At 34.2% G+C, this 21,388-nt stretch overlaps 1 protein-coding gene across 1 annotated transcript in view; it reads right to left on the reverse strand.

The window, feature by feature from the left end:
• Positions 1-21,388, reverse strand: part of CNTNAP2 (contactin associated protein 2) — a 1,031,572-nt gene that overhangs the window by 543,862 nt on the left and 466,322 nt on the right. The window contains exon 5 of the mRNA XM_071429755.1: positions 2,099-2,302. Within this exon, the coding sequence (XP_071285856.1) occupies positions 2,099-2,302 (204 nt within the window). The remainder of the gene's footprint in view (positions 1-2,098; positions 2,303-21,388) is intronic.

Consider the following 21,388-nt stretch of genomic DNA (forward strand, 5'->3'; position numbering starts at 1 on the left):
ATGCCACCAATACAAAACAGCAAGCATCTGATCACTGAACCATCTAAATATATATATAAATTCATAACAGCAGTTATTTGGAAATTAACCAGAGAAGCAATAGCAATTTCTAGTTGTAAAGGTGTTTTCATCAAGGGTTTTCTGCATTTGCTCCTACTTCACAGAAAGGAAAAGCTGTCACCGCTGGGACAGATCCTAAGCTGCAATGGAACTGTACTGATTTATGAATGTTGGGGAGGACATGGAGCCTGATAACACACTTTGGCAAAAACAGCCAAAATCTCACTCTTGAGTTCTATGCTTTGTGGCCTTTACCAGTATCATTATAGCAGCAAGCAGAGGGGAAAAGGCTCAGTGCAGACTGAACTAAACAACAGCAAAAACCATCTTCTGCTAATACAGCTTATTTTGCTATGTTATCCTGAAGCAATCTTCCTATTCTGGAAGTCAAACTACTAGCAAGAGTACAGTTTTTCAATTCTCTGCTGTGTTATCCAGGGGGTTTTGCCAGTGTAGCTGTGCTAGTCAGAGATCACATCTCGTTGCCATCTGACTGACATAGCTAAGCCAGCAAAGGTTGATAGCATGGATCCCAACTGAAGCAGCAAATGACTAATTCAGCAGTAAGTGTAAAAAATTGCTGCACTGCTCAATAACTCAATGCAATCTTCCATGTTCTGAATACATGAGGACTTAAAGCATTTCTGAGGCTGAGAATTTCTTACCCTTAAGAATGCCTGCAATTGAGACACTAAAGTTTGTGCACGTTGAAAACACATTCTCACAAATCCCATTTCCATGGCTTAAGACATTACTTCCCTACAAATGAGCAACCTGCCTTTATGCTGAAGGCCAATGGTTCTGTTTATTAAAAAATAAAATAGAATTGCATGTGTGTCACGGAGCCTCAGTTTTTTCAATGCAAACTCAAACTCAAAGAGCAAAGTGAAATGTAAATCCAATTCTGTCTTCCCAACCTTCCCCCAGTCCCTGCTATTTGAAACTAAGTCACTGGATCTCACCAGGCAAGATGAGCATGCTTTTCTACTGTGTCTGATGCAAAGACAATACTCTCAGACAGAGGAATAATAACACCATAAAGCATTAGATCTGTTTATTGAGTGTGTGTCACAGGGTCTAGTCCCATTTATCAGCCTAATGATTTAAGAACATCCTCACCAAACTCATATATGGAAGTTATAGTAGCTTAAAAAGACAGTTTGTGCTGAAGATTATAGAGGAACAGGAAATGAAAGGGTTACTACGGCAATTAAAATTCTTAAAAATAGGTAAATGCTTTAGTTACCACATCATCTGTTCATGTTGATTGTTAGAAAAAGAACAGTAGAAAATGCTAGTTGAAATAAGTATTATTCAATGTAAATAACAAATGGAACAATTTACTCTTCATGTGTCTATAAGAGAACTAAGGAAAATTGCAAGAAATCTTTTTCTAAGGTTCTTTTGTTTGAATGGAAAAATACCTCAAACCAGATAAATGTGGGTCTTTTTCATAATAAATGTACTTTATAAATCCAGTCACTTATGAGCCTGTTGTCCTCTACTGGGAGGACTGGAACTAGAGTAATATGTACAGGATTTCATCATAAGATTGCCTGATTAAACAATCTGTTTCTTTTCCTTTCCTAGCCCTCCTCAGACTCTAGGAAAGCTGCTGAACTCCAACTTCATGTGGCCTGTAGCTTAGTAGATGGATATTTTTTTTTTTCTGCAAGGTTCCTAAGCGTGACCTTTATTCCTCCAGAAGTGACAACAGTGTCCTTCTCTTGCACAAAGCTGCAGCTGAGACCAAATATAATTCTGGCAAGCTATTTTTTCATTTTTTGCTCGCAGTAATGACAATATATTGCTGATCTTGCTTTCCTGTATGATCTTTTCAGAGTATCTCACACAGAGCAAAAGGGACAGGATGGAACTAAACACACACACACACTCCCCCAACATACAGGAAGGGAATTAACAACAATTTCCACAAATTGATTAAATGATGCAGCTTACCAATTACTGTGGGAAAGAGACCTAAAATTTTTGTGGGAGAGCTAAAAAACTACCACAGAACTAAACAATCAAAACATACCTAAATTTAAATTTAGAACAAGTTTGGCTTTCTTCAGTTCCAAGGTGATATAATCTCCTTGCTGTCCTTCTCCGTGGAAGATTACACCTTCGCTTTCAGAGGTCTTAAATTTCAGAGAGATGACATCTTTCAGTGTTTTCATTTTCTTGTTCCTGAATCTGTATGGTAACACTACATGGCCATCAAAATTGATAACATCAGCCCCTAAAGGAAAAAGAAAATAAAATCATTGATGAGAGGTTATATATTTCTATGGCCACTGGAAGAACAGACATGCCATATGCAGATTGTACCTTAAGAGAATAAAAAATGTGCATATGTGAATACATAGTAAGTACATTTCCTTTTGTCCACAATTTATTACCATAAAAAGTAAGGAGCAGGCAGAATATAAATTTAATCCACATAAAGTAAAAATAGAAACAAATCAGATTTGGGAGGAAAAATGTTACAACTGTACTCAATGACTTTCAGTTTCTCTCAAATACAGTTGCTGCCACCTACATTTACCTAATTATAGCTCAAAATGAAAGGTAAACATCTGAGTGGTCATTAATAAATCATTTGATACGTCTTTAAAATTCACTATAGGTATCTGCAAGGACTGTAAACAATAAAACATGAGTCCAGAGTAATTGTCTGGCAATTTTAGACTTTATATAAAACAGACATAAGCCTTGTATATTTAATGAAATGGCAAGTAAGTTGTGATCTCAACTAATTTTGAGAAGAAAAAAAAACAACTCTGTCATATGAAGCAATTTTTTTTTCATGTTTGGTTTTGTTCAAAATATGTGGAAACTGAGGGATGCAAACATTTAAGGGCAATCCAATATTCATATATATATATATTGCAAAATAATACTTCAAAATTTTATTTTGTCTTATTTTCATGATGAAATCTCTACTTTAAAGAATGAACACAAATTTTCCACAATTTTCTGGATTCTAGATCCCAGTAAAAATAGCTGCAAAACTGGATTCCATTCAACAGATACATTAATGCTGAATTATTGAATCTTGTCACTTGGTCTTGTCACTGAATCTAATATTCAATCTTGTCACTTAAGCTGAGTTCTGTAAAAGATTTCAAATAGATATCTATAAAAATTTACACATATTTAAGAAATCCTCTTTGTAAGTTGCGAATAATCAAATCACCAGTGTCTTAGCAGCTATTTGTATGAACATTTCATCCTCACTGTTGACAACTTACAATTTGAATAGTTGTTAAGTAAAATTCTTCCTGTTTTTCAAAAGCATTTATAGTCCTGATTGACAGACCATATTCATTCATGCTCTGAATGAAAAGAAGGATGGCATTTTATTATCTGTTCTTCAACCACATCTGATTTTTGCCTTCTTCTATGGTCTGCTTTTCTGTGATTCTTTGCAACTTTTTAAAATTTCTAACTTGTTTTTGTTATTATTGTGGGAATTAATTTAAAAATTCCATCCCCTCTCAAAAACACAGAGACAAACACATTTCTATTGTGTAATTAACTCAGAAGTCTGTTTCAAAACTCCATTAAAACACTATGTATACTATGCCTAACTGCACATATTTCAATTTGAATTTACATGGCCAAGTCTTCCTAAATCTGCAAAGACTTCTGAAGAAGTCATAAACTGCTATCCCCTTATTGTTTATGCCAAATAAATTGTGAAGAATTTTATTCGGTACATAAAATATGAGCCTTAGAAATGAGTGTGATATCCCATAATTATCACCATACATCTCATTTTTGTCAGAATTCAGCAATATATATTAGAAATATCACTTTTCTTTATAAAACACCTCTTAAATTGCAAATTTCAATAATAAATATGCATTAAGCTTTAAGTACAACTAGAACTCTCAGCCTGATCTGGTTCTTCCAAATGACAAATTCCAACCATGAGAGTCAGCTCTAAATTAAATATCAAAATGGTATGTTGTATTTATTGTCTAATAAATCCATTTAGAAGTTACCAGCATGAAAGATGGCAAATTTACTTGGGCATAGATGCAGAAGTATTCAGAAGCAATAAATTGAATTTCAGAAGTGGGGTTATCATGGCTCAAGTAAATGGCTCAAGTAAATCCATTACTTCTGGAATGATTCCTTTTCTTTAAGAAACAAAGTAAATTGTTAGAAAAATAATGTAACAAAGATTCTATGAACCAGCTGGTTTTGTTTGCCTTGCAAGCTGTCAAGAGATCTGAGAAATTAATTATTGAGATTTTTGTATATAGTTTATGGAAAAAAAAAAAACAAAAGCAACTTTTAGAAAAACATAAAATCTGTTTATAGAAAAAAATGCAGTATGAAAGTCACCCTTTTATCACAAAAATCTTACCTTTATGTAAATAAATTTGCTATAGAGATCCTGCTCTTTTGAATCTACATACAACTGCCTGACACAAGTTATAAATGAAAGAAAATTGATGGATATTACACCTTAAGTAACCTTCATACCAAATATACATCATAAAAAGATGATTCCACATGCAATGTCTGAGACTGTCTTCCATAAAATTTCTCAAATTTACTTTCTGATGGTTACAGAAACTTCTCTAGGGGTATATCAGTTTTCCCCTAAGGCCAGCTGGTACCACTTTGTAACATCTGAAAAAGTTGGCTTAACAGTCAGGGATCTCACCCAGAGCTGATCAGGACCATGCAGTTTTGTGGATTCACAAGACATCCATAACAAGGCAAGTATCACTTCTGTTCCTGCATCATTGTTACAGTTCCATAGGTGTATTCATTCTTTGAAGAAAATTTATATTACACACTTTAACAAAGCTGAGTAAAAAGGCCATGTTTTTCCAGAATCTGTCCCTGAATTTCCATGTTTTGAAAATAATTTAATAAAAAAACCCCCAAACTGCAGTAGTCTTTGATTAAGCAGATTTTTTTTAGGCATGGCTGTACTGTCAGCACAGGTCTGAATGATAATTCAATCACCTGAAGAACACAGCAATTATGTTTAAGAGTTATCATATGTAGACTGTAGTAATGACTTGTGTTCTTTCTATGATGGCACTCAGATATTTAATATCATGATAATTACCATAGTGCAGAATGCTGCTCAGCCAGTAAACCATATAATTCCTATAATTGCAGTGTAAACATATAATTTTTCTCCTTAGCCACTCATCTATCAGCATTAGTAGGAAAAAGACCTAAGCTGTCACATGAAGTATGTACACCTGCAGTCAGTGACTGTTGTCAGAGGCTACTGCTGCAATGGGGAAAACCTTGCAATTTGATTTCTGCCCTACTGGATTTCCTATTATATAGATAGATTGGAAAACAGTGTTAAAACAGTAAAAATATAATACCACTTTCCTTGGCTAGGTAGATATATTAGGCCTTATCACAGTAAATGCTTGAGACCTCATTAAAGTCCTTTCATTAGTTAATGCATCATCAATTTTCCTCTAAAAATATCACAGAAAGCCTTGCAAAGATTGACAGGATATTGGGTGTGACCCTATTCACAAATCTCCAAGGAAGCTAAATCCCCAGCCACAGGTATTCCTACCTATGCTTTTGTCCAGTACTTGTGGCGACATGCAGGATTTGGCAAAATTTGATTAGGGCATCAAATCTATTTGATGGCATTTTATTTGATACTCCAAAACAATTTATCAACTAATTACAAAGAAACAGCCCGAAATCAGACTCAAGCTACAGAACTTCTCTATTTACTTCATTTCTTGTGAAAGAAATATAACTATCTTCAATGCCAGCATTTTAAGAATGAAGAAGTGTTCATTCACATAGACTCATGAGATACTGAGACTTCTTCACAACTACTTAGCTGCTTTGATCAAGGTACTGCCTGGAGTTACTAAAAAATCCCTGCTTTGTGACACAGTAAAATAACAGTGATCAAAACAAAGCAGAAGAGCAAAGTGCTTTCCAGCAAAATGTTTACCATACTGTGAACAAAAACCATGGCAATATGTTTCTCCTCCTAAATTACAAATTTAACATGTACACATATTTTTAAATTGCTACTGATCTCCTGAATGATTGACTCTTCAAAGCCTGTACAGAATATTTCAGTGGGATTAAAGATATAAAAGTTCTGTACCACTGACTGACAGCGACCTTCGGTGAAATTTTCCCACTCTGCTATCTCTCATCCATTTGTTCATCTGCTTAAATTGTCTGTTTAGACTAAATGAGCTTTAGGGAAAAGATCCTCACTTTTAGCATTTTTTTCTTACCCTATAGTTTGAACCCTACATCTGATGTGCTAGTAGTATAGTAATAGATGGTAATAGCCATACACTGAGCATCTACCATCTAAAAATATCAGAGATACATCAAAGCATCTTTTCCTGGCCCAAACTATTCCACATCTGTAGCTTCACTTATAGCTATTAGTCATGGGTTCTAAAATATCATTATGGGAAATATAAGCACATAAACAGTGTATTTTTTACATATTTTAACAGCAAAAAAATAATGCTTTCTTCTAACAAAGCAAGGGATAAGGCTCAAAATCATACCAAGAATAAAGCCTCATTTTGTTATTACTCACAGAAAAATTACATTTACAGAAATTTCTTCAGAAAATCCTAATCTACTTTTTCAGGAGTTCCATATGCTGTCAACATGACAGCATGCTGAATTTGCCACTGGGGTCTTTGCAGCTCGAGCCTCAGTGGAATTAAGTTAGCTGAGCTCATGTTAGAGATGCACTGCTACACCTCATTTCACCGAAAAAATACCCCTAAAAAAAAAGCCATGGCCCAGCACAGCAGTCAAAAGGCCCAGCACAGCAGTCAAAAGATTACCTCCTCTTTTATGTTTTCTTACAGTGAGGCATAGAGCCAAAGGTACCATGTTTGAGCACTGCCTTCAGGCACTACAGCCCAGCTGTAAGGACATGGGCAGCTCTGGCCTCAAGTCTGCTGCAGCCAAATTGACACTGCCTTTACTCCCTTTTTCAAAAGTCAAGCCACCTGCCACAAAGGAGAAAAAAAACTAATACAGATACAGATGTATGTTGCATTTACAATAATGTGTACTTATTCATATTCTGGAAGCACATGGTGAAAGAAAATCAATCTTACGCTTCTCTTGCCTGCTTAGTTTCCAATGCACTGAGCCTGAATCCTGTTGTTATCTGTCAAGTGATGTCAATGTTTGAATGAGAAAAAATACCTTTGCAAGAAGGTGTGGAATTTTTTCCTCTCCTTTCTTTACATTACTTACAGTGTACATATGACAATGCAGTATCAAAGTAGTAAGAGCTTTGTCAAGGTGTATTTTTTAACTCAATGCTTGGGTAAATGACATGAACTTTACTCTTACTTTTTATGTGCCTGCCAGAAACTCTCCAAATAAATCTGTGAGGAAGTATTTCCTAAGGTAGTGAGAATGCTTTGCCAAGTTCTGAGTGCAATATCCACTGAAGATATATAAAAAACACTGGGTACTTTAAATTTTTTCCTGAATTTCAAAGCACAGATATTTTTCCCTATTTTTATCCTAATATAATATTTCTACTAAAAAAATTGTAGTTATTATAATGGTGGTATTTACAATAATTTTTCTAACTCTTGTGAAAATGTCTGTAAATATGTTGCTTTGTCATAATTTTCTATCTAATAAAAAACAAATGTAACAAGTGAAATGAAAGAGAAGTAGAAGCAAAATTAAAGAAGAAAGAAAAAACAAAGAATATAGAATATATATAAAGACATGTAATATAATGATAATGGCTAAAAGTTGTCCTGTGTCCCTAAGTGTATGTGTGTGTATGTTCTCTCGCTATTTTTTTTAAGTAGAAAAATTGTGTTCTTTCTGACACTATTAAACTAAATTTTTATACAAGCTAATTGCTCCTTAAGACAATAATTTTGTGATGAGTGAAGTTCTGTGCAGTTTCAACTAACTTGAATTCATTACTGTGTTATATACAGAGAAGAAAACACTAAAGCATTTGAAAATTTTATGAACTTAGATGAGGCTTCAGAATACACTACAAAATTATTTTCTTAAGGGTGTGTGTAAATAGGATGATTTTTCAAGACCTTAACAATGTAAAGTTAATAATTTTTTGGTTGAAGATTTTCAAGCAAATTTTCTTTCATTGGTTCTTCAAATTTCAAAATTATAATTCATTTCAACAATATAATTAATTTAAAAACTAAATGGGAACATTTTTATATATGGTCTGTTTTGACTATAAAGTGGATAAACGAAAAAATTAACATATTCATAGTATACTGTTTTAAGCTTATGCATTCTAACCATGGTTTGCAAAATAAATCATACTGAACAGTACATAGTAGTCTCCTACAGTGGACTACTACAGTAGTAGTTTGCAATTCAGTTTTAAGCTTATACATTCAAACCACAGTTTGCAAAATAAATTATACTGAACAGTACGTAGTAGTCTCCTGTACTACTACCAGTGGCAGAGAGAACTAAGACTGTAAGACTGTAACCCAAGATAATCTTCATCTCAGACAAGAACTATTCTTTCTACAATCTATTCTGCTTTAGGACTCCAGAAGGACATTTACAATGGATGCTAAGAGATACAGTCTATTTAAAGTAGTCTATTCCTAAGGAAGAAAAGAGATTCAGCATCAATGAAAACACTTCTTTGATAGCTGTACATGAGTTTTTACACTTTGAAAAGTTTTCGCTTTATATGGTTCATTTACGATTGCGAAAATTAAAATTCAGGGACCTTGCAACTATGAACTATATGCAACAAAATATTCTCTATGATCTACCATTCTTTAGCTATGGTACTTTAAAATAAATCTGATAAAACTAAATGTATAATTCAAATACTCTGACTAAAGTCTGCTTTTTTGTATCTTATCATGCTGGTTTGCAAGCCAGAAGCATTCCTTGCAATTGTAAATATGTTTCATTCTGTTCTTCATTTTGAAACCCATAATTTGACATTGGATCTCAATGGGAACATTAAAGTCTATCATTAAACTCTAAACCTAGGTACAGTACTTAATTTACTTGAAAACAGCTAGCCTCTACTAATGTTTTCACTGTTTATTAAAAAGGTAAATCACAAGAGCTCCAGGTCAATAAAAAAAGACAGCTCTGACTCTCACACAGTAAATGGCCAAAACAGGTCTTAATCCTTATTACACTGCTGAACTTACTCATTACTTAATAAAAGAACTACAGCAAAGAAAAAATTTGTACCATGTCTTACAACATTTACACTCAATTTACTCAGTGAATAAATTATCTACAAAATGGACAAGATAATCTATTGAAGCATTAAGGAAATGGATGACTAGCTAGAGATTTGGTTTTAATGTTTACAGCTTCATGAAAACAGAAAGACAAACAGCTGGCCCACAAAATACTGCTTTAGAAGTTCTCTTTTTGAGCTGATGCCACCCAATTCAATCCTTTCCTGGTATACAATCTTTCCATGTCTTTTAATATCTGGATTCTCTCAGAACACCCATTACTCAAGACCAAATTCTTCTTTCTCAATCATGTTCCATATACTTTATTCACAAAATCACTCTCAAACACATATTCTTTACTTCTTCCAAACATGGAGCTTGTATTTAAATTGAACTCTCAAAGTGAGCTGCACAGACAATGATTAAGGAATGTGAAGCATGGACTGTTTCAAGCTCCTGTGCTCAGTTAAGTCTCATACAGTAAAAATCTCACAATTGTCATTCAAACTTCTGCAGCTGACCGCAAAAAGCACAGAGTGCAAGACTGAGACAGACCTGGCCATGGAACACTCACATTTATTATAGTGAGTAACCTCACTATTGCCTAAGGGCAAAAAATGTGTGTCACTAAACCCCATTTCTAACAGGTGTCTAGTCCTTTATTGCAATTGTGAGTCTGCTGCTGCTGCTAATTCCATCTTGGTGTACAAATTCATTTTATGGAAACAGAAATGAAAGTGAGCTGCTACTTTTAGCTAATGTATTTCAATTCAAAATTATGAGTTAATAGGGGAAAATTCTTTAGCATAAATGATAGCAGAACAACTCTGTATATTTATACAGTTCAGTTTCACTGTTTTATTTCCAAATTAATCAGAGATTAATGTCTTGTGTTTAGCACAACATAGGAAAAGCAGACCACTGGAACTCGATTGTGGTCAAATAATTCAAAATAAGTAATTCAGTCAAAAATTTTTTCCTCTCCTGCCTAACATCCAATATACCTAACTAAGATCATGCATACTGTATTCCTCACTCAACGATGTCTTGCATATTGTGATGTAAGAAAGTGTTTGGATTCCAAACTTTTACGCCATAAAATCTGAGCCCCAAACTCACATGCACAGATTAAGTGTGAACTTCCTGATGGCTGAATCCAGTGTTTACTATCCTTTGTATTTATTTTAGTGTGTTCAATTTAAAAGCCCCACTCATACTCGAGGTTACAAGTCAAAGCTTTGTTTTCAGATGATCTACATTCATTAGGTTCTGCCTTGGTTTAGTGAAAGTCTAATAATTTAACATGTAAAGAGCCTCCAGTGTTACTGGATTAAGGTGCTACTGTAAAAGGGCATACAGTTACCAATATTAAGTGAATGGATGCTGTATTTGAATAAAAATTAGCAAAAATGTAAGGATTGATGGTACTACATTAGCATCACTTGCAACACTGTTTACACTGTGGGGAAGAAAATCCCAGAGGGATTCAATATACAGCAATATGAAATGCTTAACTTGCATTATACCACACATATAAAGTGAGCTACTTCCCTGAGACAGAAAAATAATTTTTGTTGCAAAAATGTTCACCATGACAAGAAGTACATCAGGTAAGAGCACCTAGTCGCAAAATCATGAAGGTTCAAAGGGACCTATAAATTTCATCCACATGCTCAGAGTTTATTTGTACATTTAATTCTGCCAGAAGCACTGAGTTTCATTTAACTGGGTTTTCACCTTTTTTCCTTAACTGAACAAGGAAACAGAAAATTTGCTTTATCGACAAGTGATTTTCCTTGTGTTTCTCAGACTGCACTTTCCAAGGTCAGTGATATATTGTGTCTCCCTCCCTACAGCAATACATGATCTATCTATAACTTCTAGCAGGGTTTACAGTTCAAGAGTCTCTGGTGTAGCAGAGCTTAAGACTTCTAAATTCTGCACTTGCCACAACGGTCTCTCCAGCAGGAATTTGCTCATAGCACCTCAGCTGTGTGACTGGCTGTTCCTCCCCTAGGAATTGTACCATGCATTTCAGGTTTCCTTGCTCAGCCAGTGCCAGCAATTCAGTGTCCTGAACTTTTGATTATTCTCCATCACTAAAAGCTAAAAAAATGCAGTAGGATGAGAGTTTATTCTCAGGAAGACTGCTAGGGACCTGCTTACATACAGTTAACACAGATTAACATGCAGCAGGTTCAATACTTACAATCACAAAGTACATTACTCTTATAATTGCAATTCTTGATCCATGATGACTGATTTATTTTTTCTGAGGTAAAGGGTTAATTTCATTTAAGTTTTCAAGCTCTAAATTAAATATTGATACTAGAATCTAAGACTTTTGCTTAATTTCTTCAACATTTTCTAGTGTTTGTCTCTAAATTTACAGGCTCCTGGCAAACCTGTTGCTTAATAGAAGAGTCATATTAAGTAACGAAAAGAAATTGTATTTGTGGTCAATCAGTTTGAAATGTCTGGAAGGCCCAAAATATCATAAGACTGTATCTACCAGAAAAGAAATTTTACCAAAATCTGTCAAATTCTATTTTTTTTCCAAAAATAAAGGGAGTCTGAGCATACATATAGAGCATACATATAGCTGTTCTTTCAGATGGGAGCATTTTTCTTTTTTGAGGCCATTTATCTGTTATTAGAGACACCAAACTATGTTTGCAAATTATTTGAAAAAACATTTTCTTTCAGTCTTCAAGATTTTTTGAGACTGTGTAATTAATGAAATTATTTTTCAACAGTAATTTTCAAAAACTGGTATCTGATTCTAAAAAATAATTCAACCAGCTCTGTATGTTAGTGACTGTCACTACAGCAAATACACATATTCACACAAGGGATGAAATTTTACAGCCCCTACTTAGGCTACAATTGATTATGTTTAACTAAAAAAGGGAGGATAACACTGAAGATATTTCCAAGTAGGTAAGAAATGCATGCAAGTGTGTACAGGCAACTCACTCCAGCTGCATAAGATGCTGCTATTCAATCATTAAGCAATGAATGCTACACATGAATAAAAGGGGAAGATGCTTTCTTAAAACTCCGATGTGAATAAGTAAATTTGATTTCTTAAAACTGCCACATTCCATTTTTTAAAGTGCCCTTTCTTTAAGCTGGAACAGGGCACCCAGAGAAAGTTTCCCTACAGATTTGGCTGTGATTAATCTGGTGTTTGAAAGTTATGTTTCACCTTTTATCCAGACATTTTTTGGAACAAATGAAATAAGTAAAGCACATAGCAGACATGGTCTTGGCTTACTGCACTGGAATACAACCTAATATGTAATGTGATAGGCACATCTTGGATTATCCACACATGGATTTGGTTTGTAAAGGAAAATTGTTTCTTTTTGGGTTTAACAAGTTGTTGTGACAGGTATATGGGAGAAAGACTTTATAAATATAGGAGATGACTTTATCAAAACAGAAAAATTCTAAGTAAGCTAATAAGTAATGGACACATAAGCTTTTGTGCACTCTTTCTGTCTATGTGGCAGCATCCTAAAACAAAAAAAAATCAATGCCAATATAAATGCAGATACTATTGTCAGTATATTTTAAAATATAATTCCTCAGTAGAAGAAATCCATGAAGAGGTTATTAACCTGACAATTCATATTTAGTTTGTGCACACAAGAGCTTTCTGTGCAGTCAGTGTTGTTCCTTTTGTCCTAACATTCTCCCTAGTGAGAGTATTGCTGAACCAGCAGATCATCTCAAGTCAGTTTCCAGAGTCCTGACTTTCTAAAGATGTTCCATCAGAAACCATATTTTTCATCACTAATACCAGTGAAGGATTAGACTTCCACCTATTTAACAAAGAGAACTGACTAAGTCCTGTGCTATCAATTCTCTTTTGAGGAAAGAAAATCTAAACATACATTTCACTTTTTCACCTTTAATGAGGCAAAAAAATTTCTGAAATAGTAGTTAGGAGGTCAGCACATAAGTACTTAACAGAAATGTCTTTCATGTACAAAAGCATTAGGAACAATCTACTCTGTCAGAAATCAATGGGAGAAAAATAAGCCATTTTAGGTAAATATTTAAAATTATAATCAGGTTCCTATGCTTTTACATCAATTTGAGAACTTCTGACTAATTACCATTATCCAAGTAGATATTTTAATAACAAAATCCATTACAAAGAGCAGTCTTATAAATCAATGGAGGACTCATGCATCTTAAAAAAAACAAAAAAAAAACCCCAAAAAACAAACAAACAAAAAAAAACCCTCCTAGACTATCTCCACTGGTTTCTTTTCTGCTTATGAAATCCTAATCTTGGATAAACTAATTGTTTACTATTTCACTGGAATAAGATAATTTAAATTTAAAAAATTACAATTTCTGCTCACAAGCCACTAAATATAAGTATTTGCTCAAAAATTCATACCCTTAACTTATACAGAAGTACTGAAATTATTTTTAACCTTTAACTTTTACTTATAGATTACAGCCCATTCATTTCTGTGGGGTTTCATCAAAATGTAAGAATTGTTAACTGAAAATTGAGCATCATCAAGGCAGTGTTGTAAATACAAGAAATGCATAAAATATTTGATGTGTACCAAGTGAAGATGAGATATCATTATACATAATTACAAATAAGGGGGGAAAATCCTTACTGATTAAAAATCCAGCTCTTGTAACAAATGACTCACATTAGTTTTCCTAACAAAACCAAAAAGCTACTTGCTCTGATGAGTAATAGTTAGACATTCTTATACAATCTGTATCTGCCTTTTAATTTTCTTTTCCAAGTCAAACAAGCAAACACACTCAAACAATGCCAACAAATGGTATACATTGTATTCAGGGACAATGAAAATTGCAGATGCAATGCTGTCCAGGTGTAGATGTACATGTCTGTGTTTGCATCTTGCTAAATATGGAATTATTCTGGTCCAACATTACTGCTTTAGGTAAGTAGCTCTGTATCACTGGTGTCTTGAAACTGAGTAGACTGGTGCACATTAACAGGCTTTGGAGAATGATTAAAAATAACACTTTCTTGTAATTTCTAAACTTTGTTGAAATGCACCAATTCAGTGCCTTCTAGCAGATATAATCTGTATAATACTGCTTCATTTTTTTTCTTTTTTCAGCCTGTGGGGTTCTTTGCCAGGATTGTGTTTCCTTCTCTGTTTTTGTGCTCGTTTGAGCCACTGCATTAAATAACAGGAAGATTGTCCTTAGTGTTTTATAGAGATGTATCTGGTCAGAAATCAAATCCCGAGGAGAGAACCCAAACTACGGTTCCTAAAACAGCTCAGGAAGAAATCCTGAGTTTATGAAGGAAGGGGGAAAATAAGGATATAAAACTGTTTATATTGATAGCTTTCATTTTGGAATGAAATATGGATATTTTTGTTTAGTTTTTTGATGAATGGCTGTAAACTCCCAGAGAAATCAGACACTACTCTTATTGTTGTATGAAAGCAATATTTCCTTCTCCAGACAACTAAGCTTCAGTGGAAAGTCAGGCTTACTTGCAACAAGCAATAAACACAGGAGAAGAAAAGGTAAAAGGAAAAATATATGCAGGTTTTTTTTTAACTTATTTTCAGGATGCACTAAGGATTTTGCAAGATGTGTATGATAATGAGGAAAGAATTTTGCAGAGAGAAAAAACCCACTGACACACTGCCAGTCTAAGTTAATTAAAGAGTTTACAAATGACGACTATTCCTGCTGAACCTGAGATATCACACCATGTGGAACTCAACCAAAATTTTTTTCTGCTCAGCCTTGAAGACGCCAAGCTCCTGTTGGGACAGTTCTGGGGAGTAAATCTTTCTCAAAGGATTATGCTTTCAGTGCAGTGCAATCTTCCATTTACTTCAAAAAATAGAAAGAAGACACTATAGAGAAATACCTGGACCACTAAGAGCTTTTCAAGGTATTTCCAAGCAGTTAAGAGCTTGAGCTCTATGTTACAACAGTAGGGTATCTCTCCATTATCCAATGGCCTTTGGGGAAAAAATCTCTAGCTATACTGAAAATTATAAACTTACAAGATCTTAGACTCCCAGTTCCTATTGACTTTTAATTCTTACTCTTTTTCTAGTCCCCTCAACAAAATTCTTCACTGAATTTTCTAATATATTTAAGTAAATGTGTTTTCAGCATTTTAGTTTTAAAGAAAGATGTAATAAGTGTTAAAACAAGCAAAACCAACACCAATCAAAAAAACCTCAATCCATGTCCTTTCCCCTAATTTATTTTAATAAGGATGGGTCCTTCTGGTAGTAACTTTTTGAGTCCTTGGAAATGTTTTCTTCTGAAGATCCTTGATCCTTTAGGGCACTGCTGTGCAAGCAGATGTAATTAAAGCCAAGGGGAGATCAAATGGACTGAACACTCTTTTCATTTAAAGGTGCTTAAACTGCTTTAGATGACCTTGTCTACACAGAAGAATTATTACAAGAAAATCTCATCACTACCAAAGCTATTTCAGCTTCAGTAGCATCAGTATTGCTTTAAATTTTTGAGTAGATCACTCAGCAATAGCAGTACTTTCAAGAACATCTGCTGATATCCTATCATAGTATCCATTTTATGGCAAATTTTGCTTCTTTAGTGTAAAATAGCCTCACTGAAAACAACAATTCTTAGTCTCCAACTCCTATGGGCAAGTTTTATTCAATCATCTTTTAAGGAACAGCTCTGCATTTCTTTTCCCAGATGAAATAAACCACTTAATAATACTGATATTTAAGTATTCCTTTACAGAGAGACAACAAATGTATTGTCTCATTTACCACAGCCAGTATTGTCCAAATTATATTTTCTTTCTTTGACAGGCTTTGTATACACTGATTTGGCAACAGATTTAGAGTTGGTTCATACTGTAAGATCTGCAAGGTAAATTAATTTAAAGTAAAGACAGGATTTTCCAGGTACTTTTTTTAACCTCAGTGAGGGAAAACAGATCTTTTTGCTTCTTCTAGATGTGACACATATCTTCAGAGCATGCTGTACAGGTCAGTTCTGTAGTCTGTTTTTTGCTCAAGGGATGTGGGGTATCCAGCTTTTGAGTTAATATATTTACAACATTAGCTCCTCATTGCCTGAGCTACTAATGGCAAAAAATCTCACTGAACTTTATGCGAATTTCTCAGCTATTGGATGTCCTTCATGTACAAAAAAGGTTTCAGGCAGAATGTTTTTTCATTGAACTTTAAGCAGTAAAATACAAAAGTGAAACAGTAAAACAATATAAAATAAATACACAACTTGAAAGTTGAAATACTTTGAAATAAAAAGAAACCTATTGTTCCACCAAGCCTGGCTCAGTTTTACAAAGTGAATAGGAAAAAGCATTTTACCTAAATGCCTAAATAAATAATTGCACTCTCTCATCTCAGTTAAGACAACTCAAAGACAACATTTTGATCCCTGCCATCTGACTCTTTGAGATGCTTTTCCTAAGAAATATAGATGACATTAGAACTTATCAAAAATGCTGAATATAAATCAGTCATAATCTCAGCGCAACTCATGGAGCAGTTATAGATCACTAAGCATAAGGGTTTTTTTTCTTGTGTCTTTTTTTCTTCACTGCCTACCAGCACAATGGGCCCTCTTGCCCTTTATGTTATACTGTTGTGTTAGTTGCTTTTCCTACTTCACGCTGCGAGAGCTGCCTAATTAGGAAGACCAGAGTCAGCTTCTAGACTATTGCTGTTTAATACTGTTAGTTTATCTGTTAATTAATGTGCTACTCTTGGCAATCTAATTAGATTTTTTTACTGCAGAGATAAGTCAGAGAAATTACAAAGAAGTGCAGGAGGAGAAGGTTGGTGGGAGGCTCAGAAATATTTATTGCTTGAATTACTTATGTGTGATGTTCATGCATTTGTCAGCGTCTCATCTTCTTCCACCCATGCCCACAACCTTATCAGGCTTTTGTCAAGAAGGATGTGGTTTATTTCCCGTAAATAATTCTTATTCCTGCCAGTGAGCTGTTTCTCTTCTCCATCTCTGTCTCTGCCATGTCCCTTCTTTTTCTTTCCCTGCTTCTTCCTCATTTTACTAACAAGGCTGTATCTTTTTATGTGTTGGCATTTCACAGTGAAGTGCCTTAAAGTTTACAACTTTACAACAATTTACAACTTTTGTGAGGTCATACAAAAATGGCACTTCGAAGAGATACTTTGACAGGGTGCATGTACTCACAAGAACTGAAGTCATAAGTCTTGTATTTCCACACAGCACTATACAAGTATGAAAAAGAAATGTGAAAGACATTGGCCAAACCAAGCTTCCTTCAGAATTTACCACTCATTTTTCTGGTTGCCTTCTCACCAGTTGCCTCCCAGGGACCAGAAAAGTTGAAAGGTTGGTGGTGTGGCAAATAAATCAAGATCCCACTGATTAGTAGCGCTCACAACTTTCAGGACTCACTAGGCAATTTTTCTGAAAGCAATTTATATTAACCTTAAAATTACTGAAAATTAATTTACTATGACAAGCAGAATTTCTGCTGTACTACTCAGAAGATTCAAAGGGCACATCTGATCACATTATTTTACTTTCTATACTTCGATATTAAAAATAAGGGGTTTCCTATTTTAAACTGAAATAAACCTATTTTTGCTATTTTTAAATAGTGAAAGCAACCATTTAAGTAGTCTGATTCTTCTTGTAAGCTGTTGTATATATCACAAATAACAATTTTGAACTTTTGTTAATATTCTTGTGCAGGAATTTGAATAATATCTAGAGGTTTCTTTTGACATCCAAAGCTATGAAATGACTAGAACTTAGAGGTACCTTACTTTTTTCATTAAAATTCATAAACACTTTGAATATGACAAGCACAGAAATTAAATGGGATCAACAAAATGCAGTATTCTTGTAAGAGCAGTTTATACAGTTAGGTATAAGTCTTTGGAATTGCTAAAGCATTTACTATGTCGGATTATACATTATCATCATGAGTTGGGGAATGGGACATTAGTACACCTTGAATAACTGGAAATTGAAGTGTTTCATGATACTTCTTTATTCTCCGTCACTCAGAGCTGGCTTTTCTTCTATCTCAAACAGATTCATTTCATGCACAAAATAATAATATTGAAGATTCCAGAACATGGCCAAAAATGCAATTTCATCATTGCAATGAATCTTTATTACCAGTAGTATAAAAACTAAAAACACTTCTCATGGATTATATATTATTTCAAGCATTTTTACGGAGTTGACTAATGAATTAGATCAAATTTCTAACAGTTGGATGAGAAAAAATAAGATGGCAAACAACTGGCACCACAGTCTTGATTTTCAGTAGTTTATGCTTTGGTAACATGCTAATAAATCCTATATAATTCTTTCAAGAAGTTATTTTTGCATTCCTGCCTACTAAGAGAGTTTTTATTTTTAAAGCTGAGTATTTTTTAAATTACAGAATTGGTTCTGAAGCACAATTTTTGATTAAAAACCATTAAAATTTTAAGGCGAAAAAATGGAAAGTTATATAACATGAAAGTAACCCCCATCCCTCTGTAAAATCCAAACTATTATACCAAATATACCAGCTGATTTCATAGAAACAAAGAAAAAAGGCAATGTAATTATTTTTATTTTAAAATTACATATGGAACATTTTATTTTGATTTTTAACTCTGATAAAATGTGGGCTAGTAAAATCAGCTCTAACTCATCTCACATCTCATGTTCTGATTAGAGAAACAAAAGTGCTTCTTGCATAACTGAAAATTATGTGCTTTACTGAGCATAATTTTTATCTTCATGGGTGGCATGTAGCTTATTATGGAAAAATATCTAAAACATAACATCAATACAAAAGATAAAAATGACTTTTCAAAATATCTGACATGTAAGGCTTCTGAAGCCTAGAAAAAAAATTATTTTGATCTAGGTTGTTCTAATTAGCAGTGGTCTGGGTAGAGACATATTTTTTTATTCCTAATTTAAAGACCAGATTTTTTAGTAGCACTGCAAGATCCAGAATGACAGCTGGAAGGGTTTTCAATATTAGGAAGAGATACTCCCATCTATAAGATTCATAAAATAAGAATCTCTAGACATCTGTGTGCCTTGTAGCTGTATCCCTAAGTACTCTGATGTAAATAATTCCAAGAATCACAACAAACAGTTTAACTTATGCTAAAATAATTATTTCTATCAAAGACAATGATCTCATCAACTCCTCCAATAAATGACAAAATATGTCCAATCACCTTGCCTCAAATTTTACAGGAAAATTATGGCCTTTTCAGTCTGATGTGATTGTTAACAGAGCCAGCTTACCTTGGGTGTAGCACATTTATAGAAACAGAAAAATTACTGACATTATTCTGCACACTTCTTTCATTTTATCTAAAACAGTTATCCTATTTATGGCTATCCTATAAATATTGCCTGGGAACAACTTCTCCATAGATATTACATGTAAGTTGCTGTCCTAGGAAGAAAACATTTTTCCTGAAGAAAAAAACATGATTATTCATGTTGGGAACTATGCAAAAATTTCCAAAATTTAGCACATTTACTTCCATTCACTGACAGCTGTAAGTTTTGCCAGAATCTACAAAATGTCTCAGAGCAGGTGAATTTTTCCTGGCCCATTCCAATCACAATTGCTGCTTCAGCACTGCACGAATGCCTTGAGGTATTGGCTCAATTCTAAATACCATCTTAGTAGGCAGGAGCTCGGTTAGGCTGATATACAGGATGTTGGCACATCCCAAGTGTTTTACAGTGGGAAGCAGGTTGCCAGCAAGGCTCCAAAGAATGTTAGAAAATTATCTTGTGTTCCAGCATTTTGCCCAGACTTCAGGCACACCTCAGGACTCTGAGGTGTATTTCTCCTTTCCCACTTTTCTCACACATAGCTGCACCATCCTTTTCTTACTTCTCCTGGGTACATAGAGGTGCAAACCCATTATCTGGGTATTTGGTATGTACATTAGGATATACCTTAGAATCAGAAATACAAGACAATGAGGCCTTCCGCAATCAGAGACAAAGCTGTCTCAAATTGTTGAACACATCTTTATTTGTTCCAAAACCTACCATGGAATATAAAGTGAAAGGGTGATTTGAGTCCCTCTCTAACTCCTAATTAGTATTCTCTATCCTCTAAAAAGCTAAATTTGTGTCCATTTATGCATTTTAACATTTTGTATCAAAATAGTACTGATTATTATCTCTGAGTACTTTTCAGAAATGAATGTACAAAGACTGGAGGCCCTATAATAATTTTTCAGAACAATTGCAACACACAAGGGAAATGACTCTTGCCTAAAATATTGTAGTTTATAACATTATTAAATTATCTATTGAGTTTATTGTCTCCTCAAATAATTAAAAAAAATCTTGGTGGAATATTTGCATTAAGGCTCACAGAGTATTCTGATGCTGCTAGATTCACAAATCAGCCTGTACTCTGCAGTGTTATACAAATATGTTCTGACAGCAGGGAAAAGAATTCTAACCTATAACCCCATTCTAAATATATGACTGACAAACAAGACATTCATTATTAGAACAGGCTATATTATTAGATTGCAAAATAATAAATGCATTATAAATTTATTCCGATTTACATCGCTTATGTTTTTCCACTCTAGTGGTATGATAGAGAAGTCCATCATAATACTAGATTACATACTACATTGACTAAATACTACATTGATTATGTGTTCAGGGTAAATATCAGTCATGGAATAAGAAAAATCAAACAGAAATAAGTACCTGCATCTTTGAAATCTGCCAAAGTTATCACTTGAGTCTGTCTCCACATACTTACCACCCCCAGATGTCAGTGGGTTGGGAGGGGACATAGCCAAGACAGCTGACCCAAACAGAGGGATATTACATTACAAATGACATCAGGCTCAGCAATGACAGCCTAGAGAAAGGACATGGAAGGGGTAGACATCTGTGGTCATGGCATTTGACTTCCCAAGTAACCATTGGGCATATTGAGCTCAGTTTCTTAGGCTGGACATCTTCCTGCTGATGGAAAATAGTGAAATATTTCCTCTTTTTGCTTTGATTGTGTGTGTGGATTTTTCTATTCTACTAAACTGTCATTATCTCAGTGCATGAGTGTTTTCACAGTC

The sequence above is a fragment of the Agelaius tricolor genome, unplaced genomic scaffold, assembly GCF_023055355.1.
Source record: "Agelaius tricolor isolate 1412-34295 unplaced genomic scaffold, bAgeTri1.0.p SCAF_6, whole genome shotgun sequence".
NCBI lineage: Eukaryota > Metazoa > Chordata > Aves > Passeriformes > Icteridae > Agelaius > Agelaius tricolor.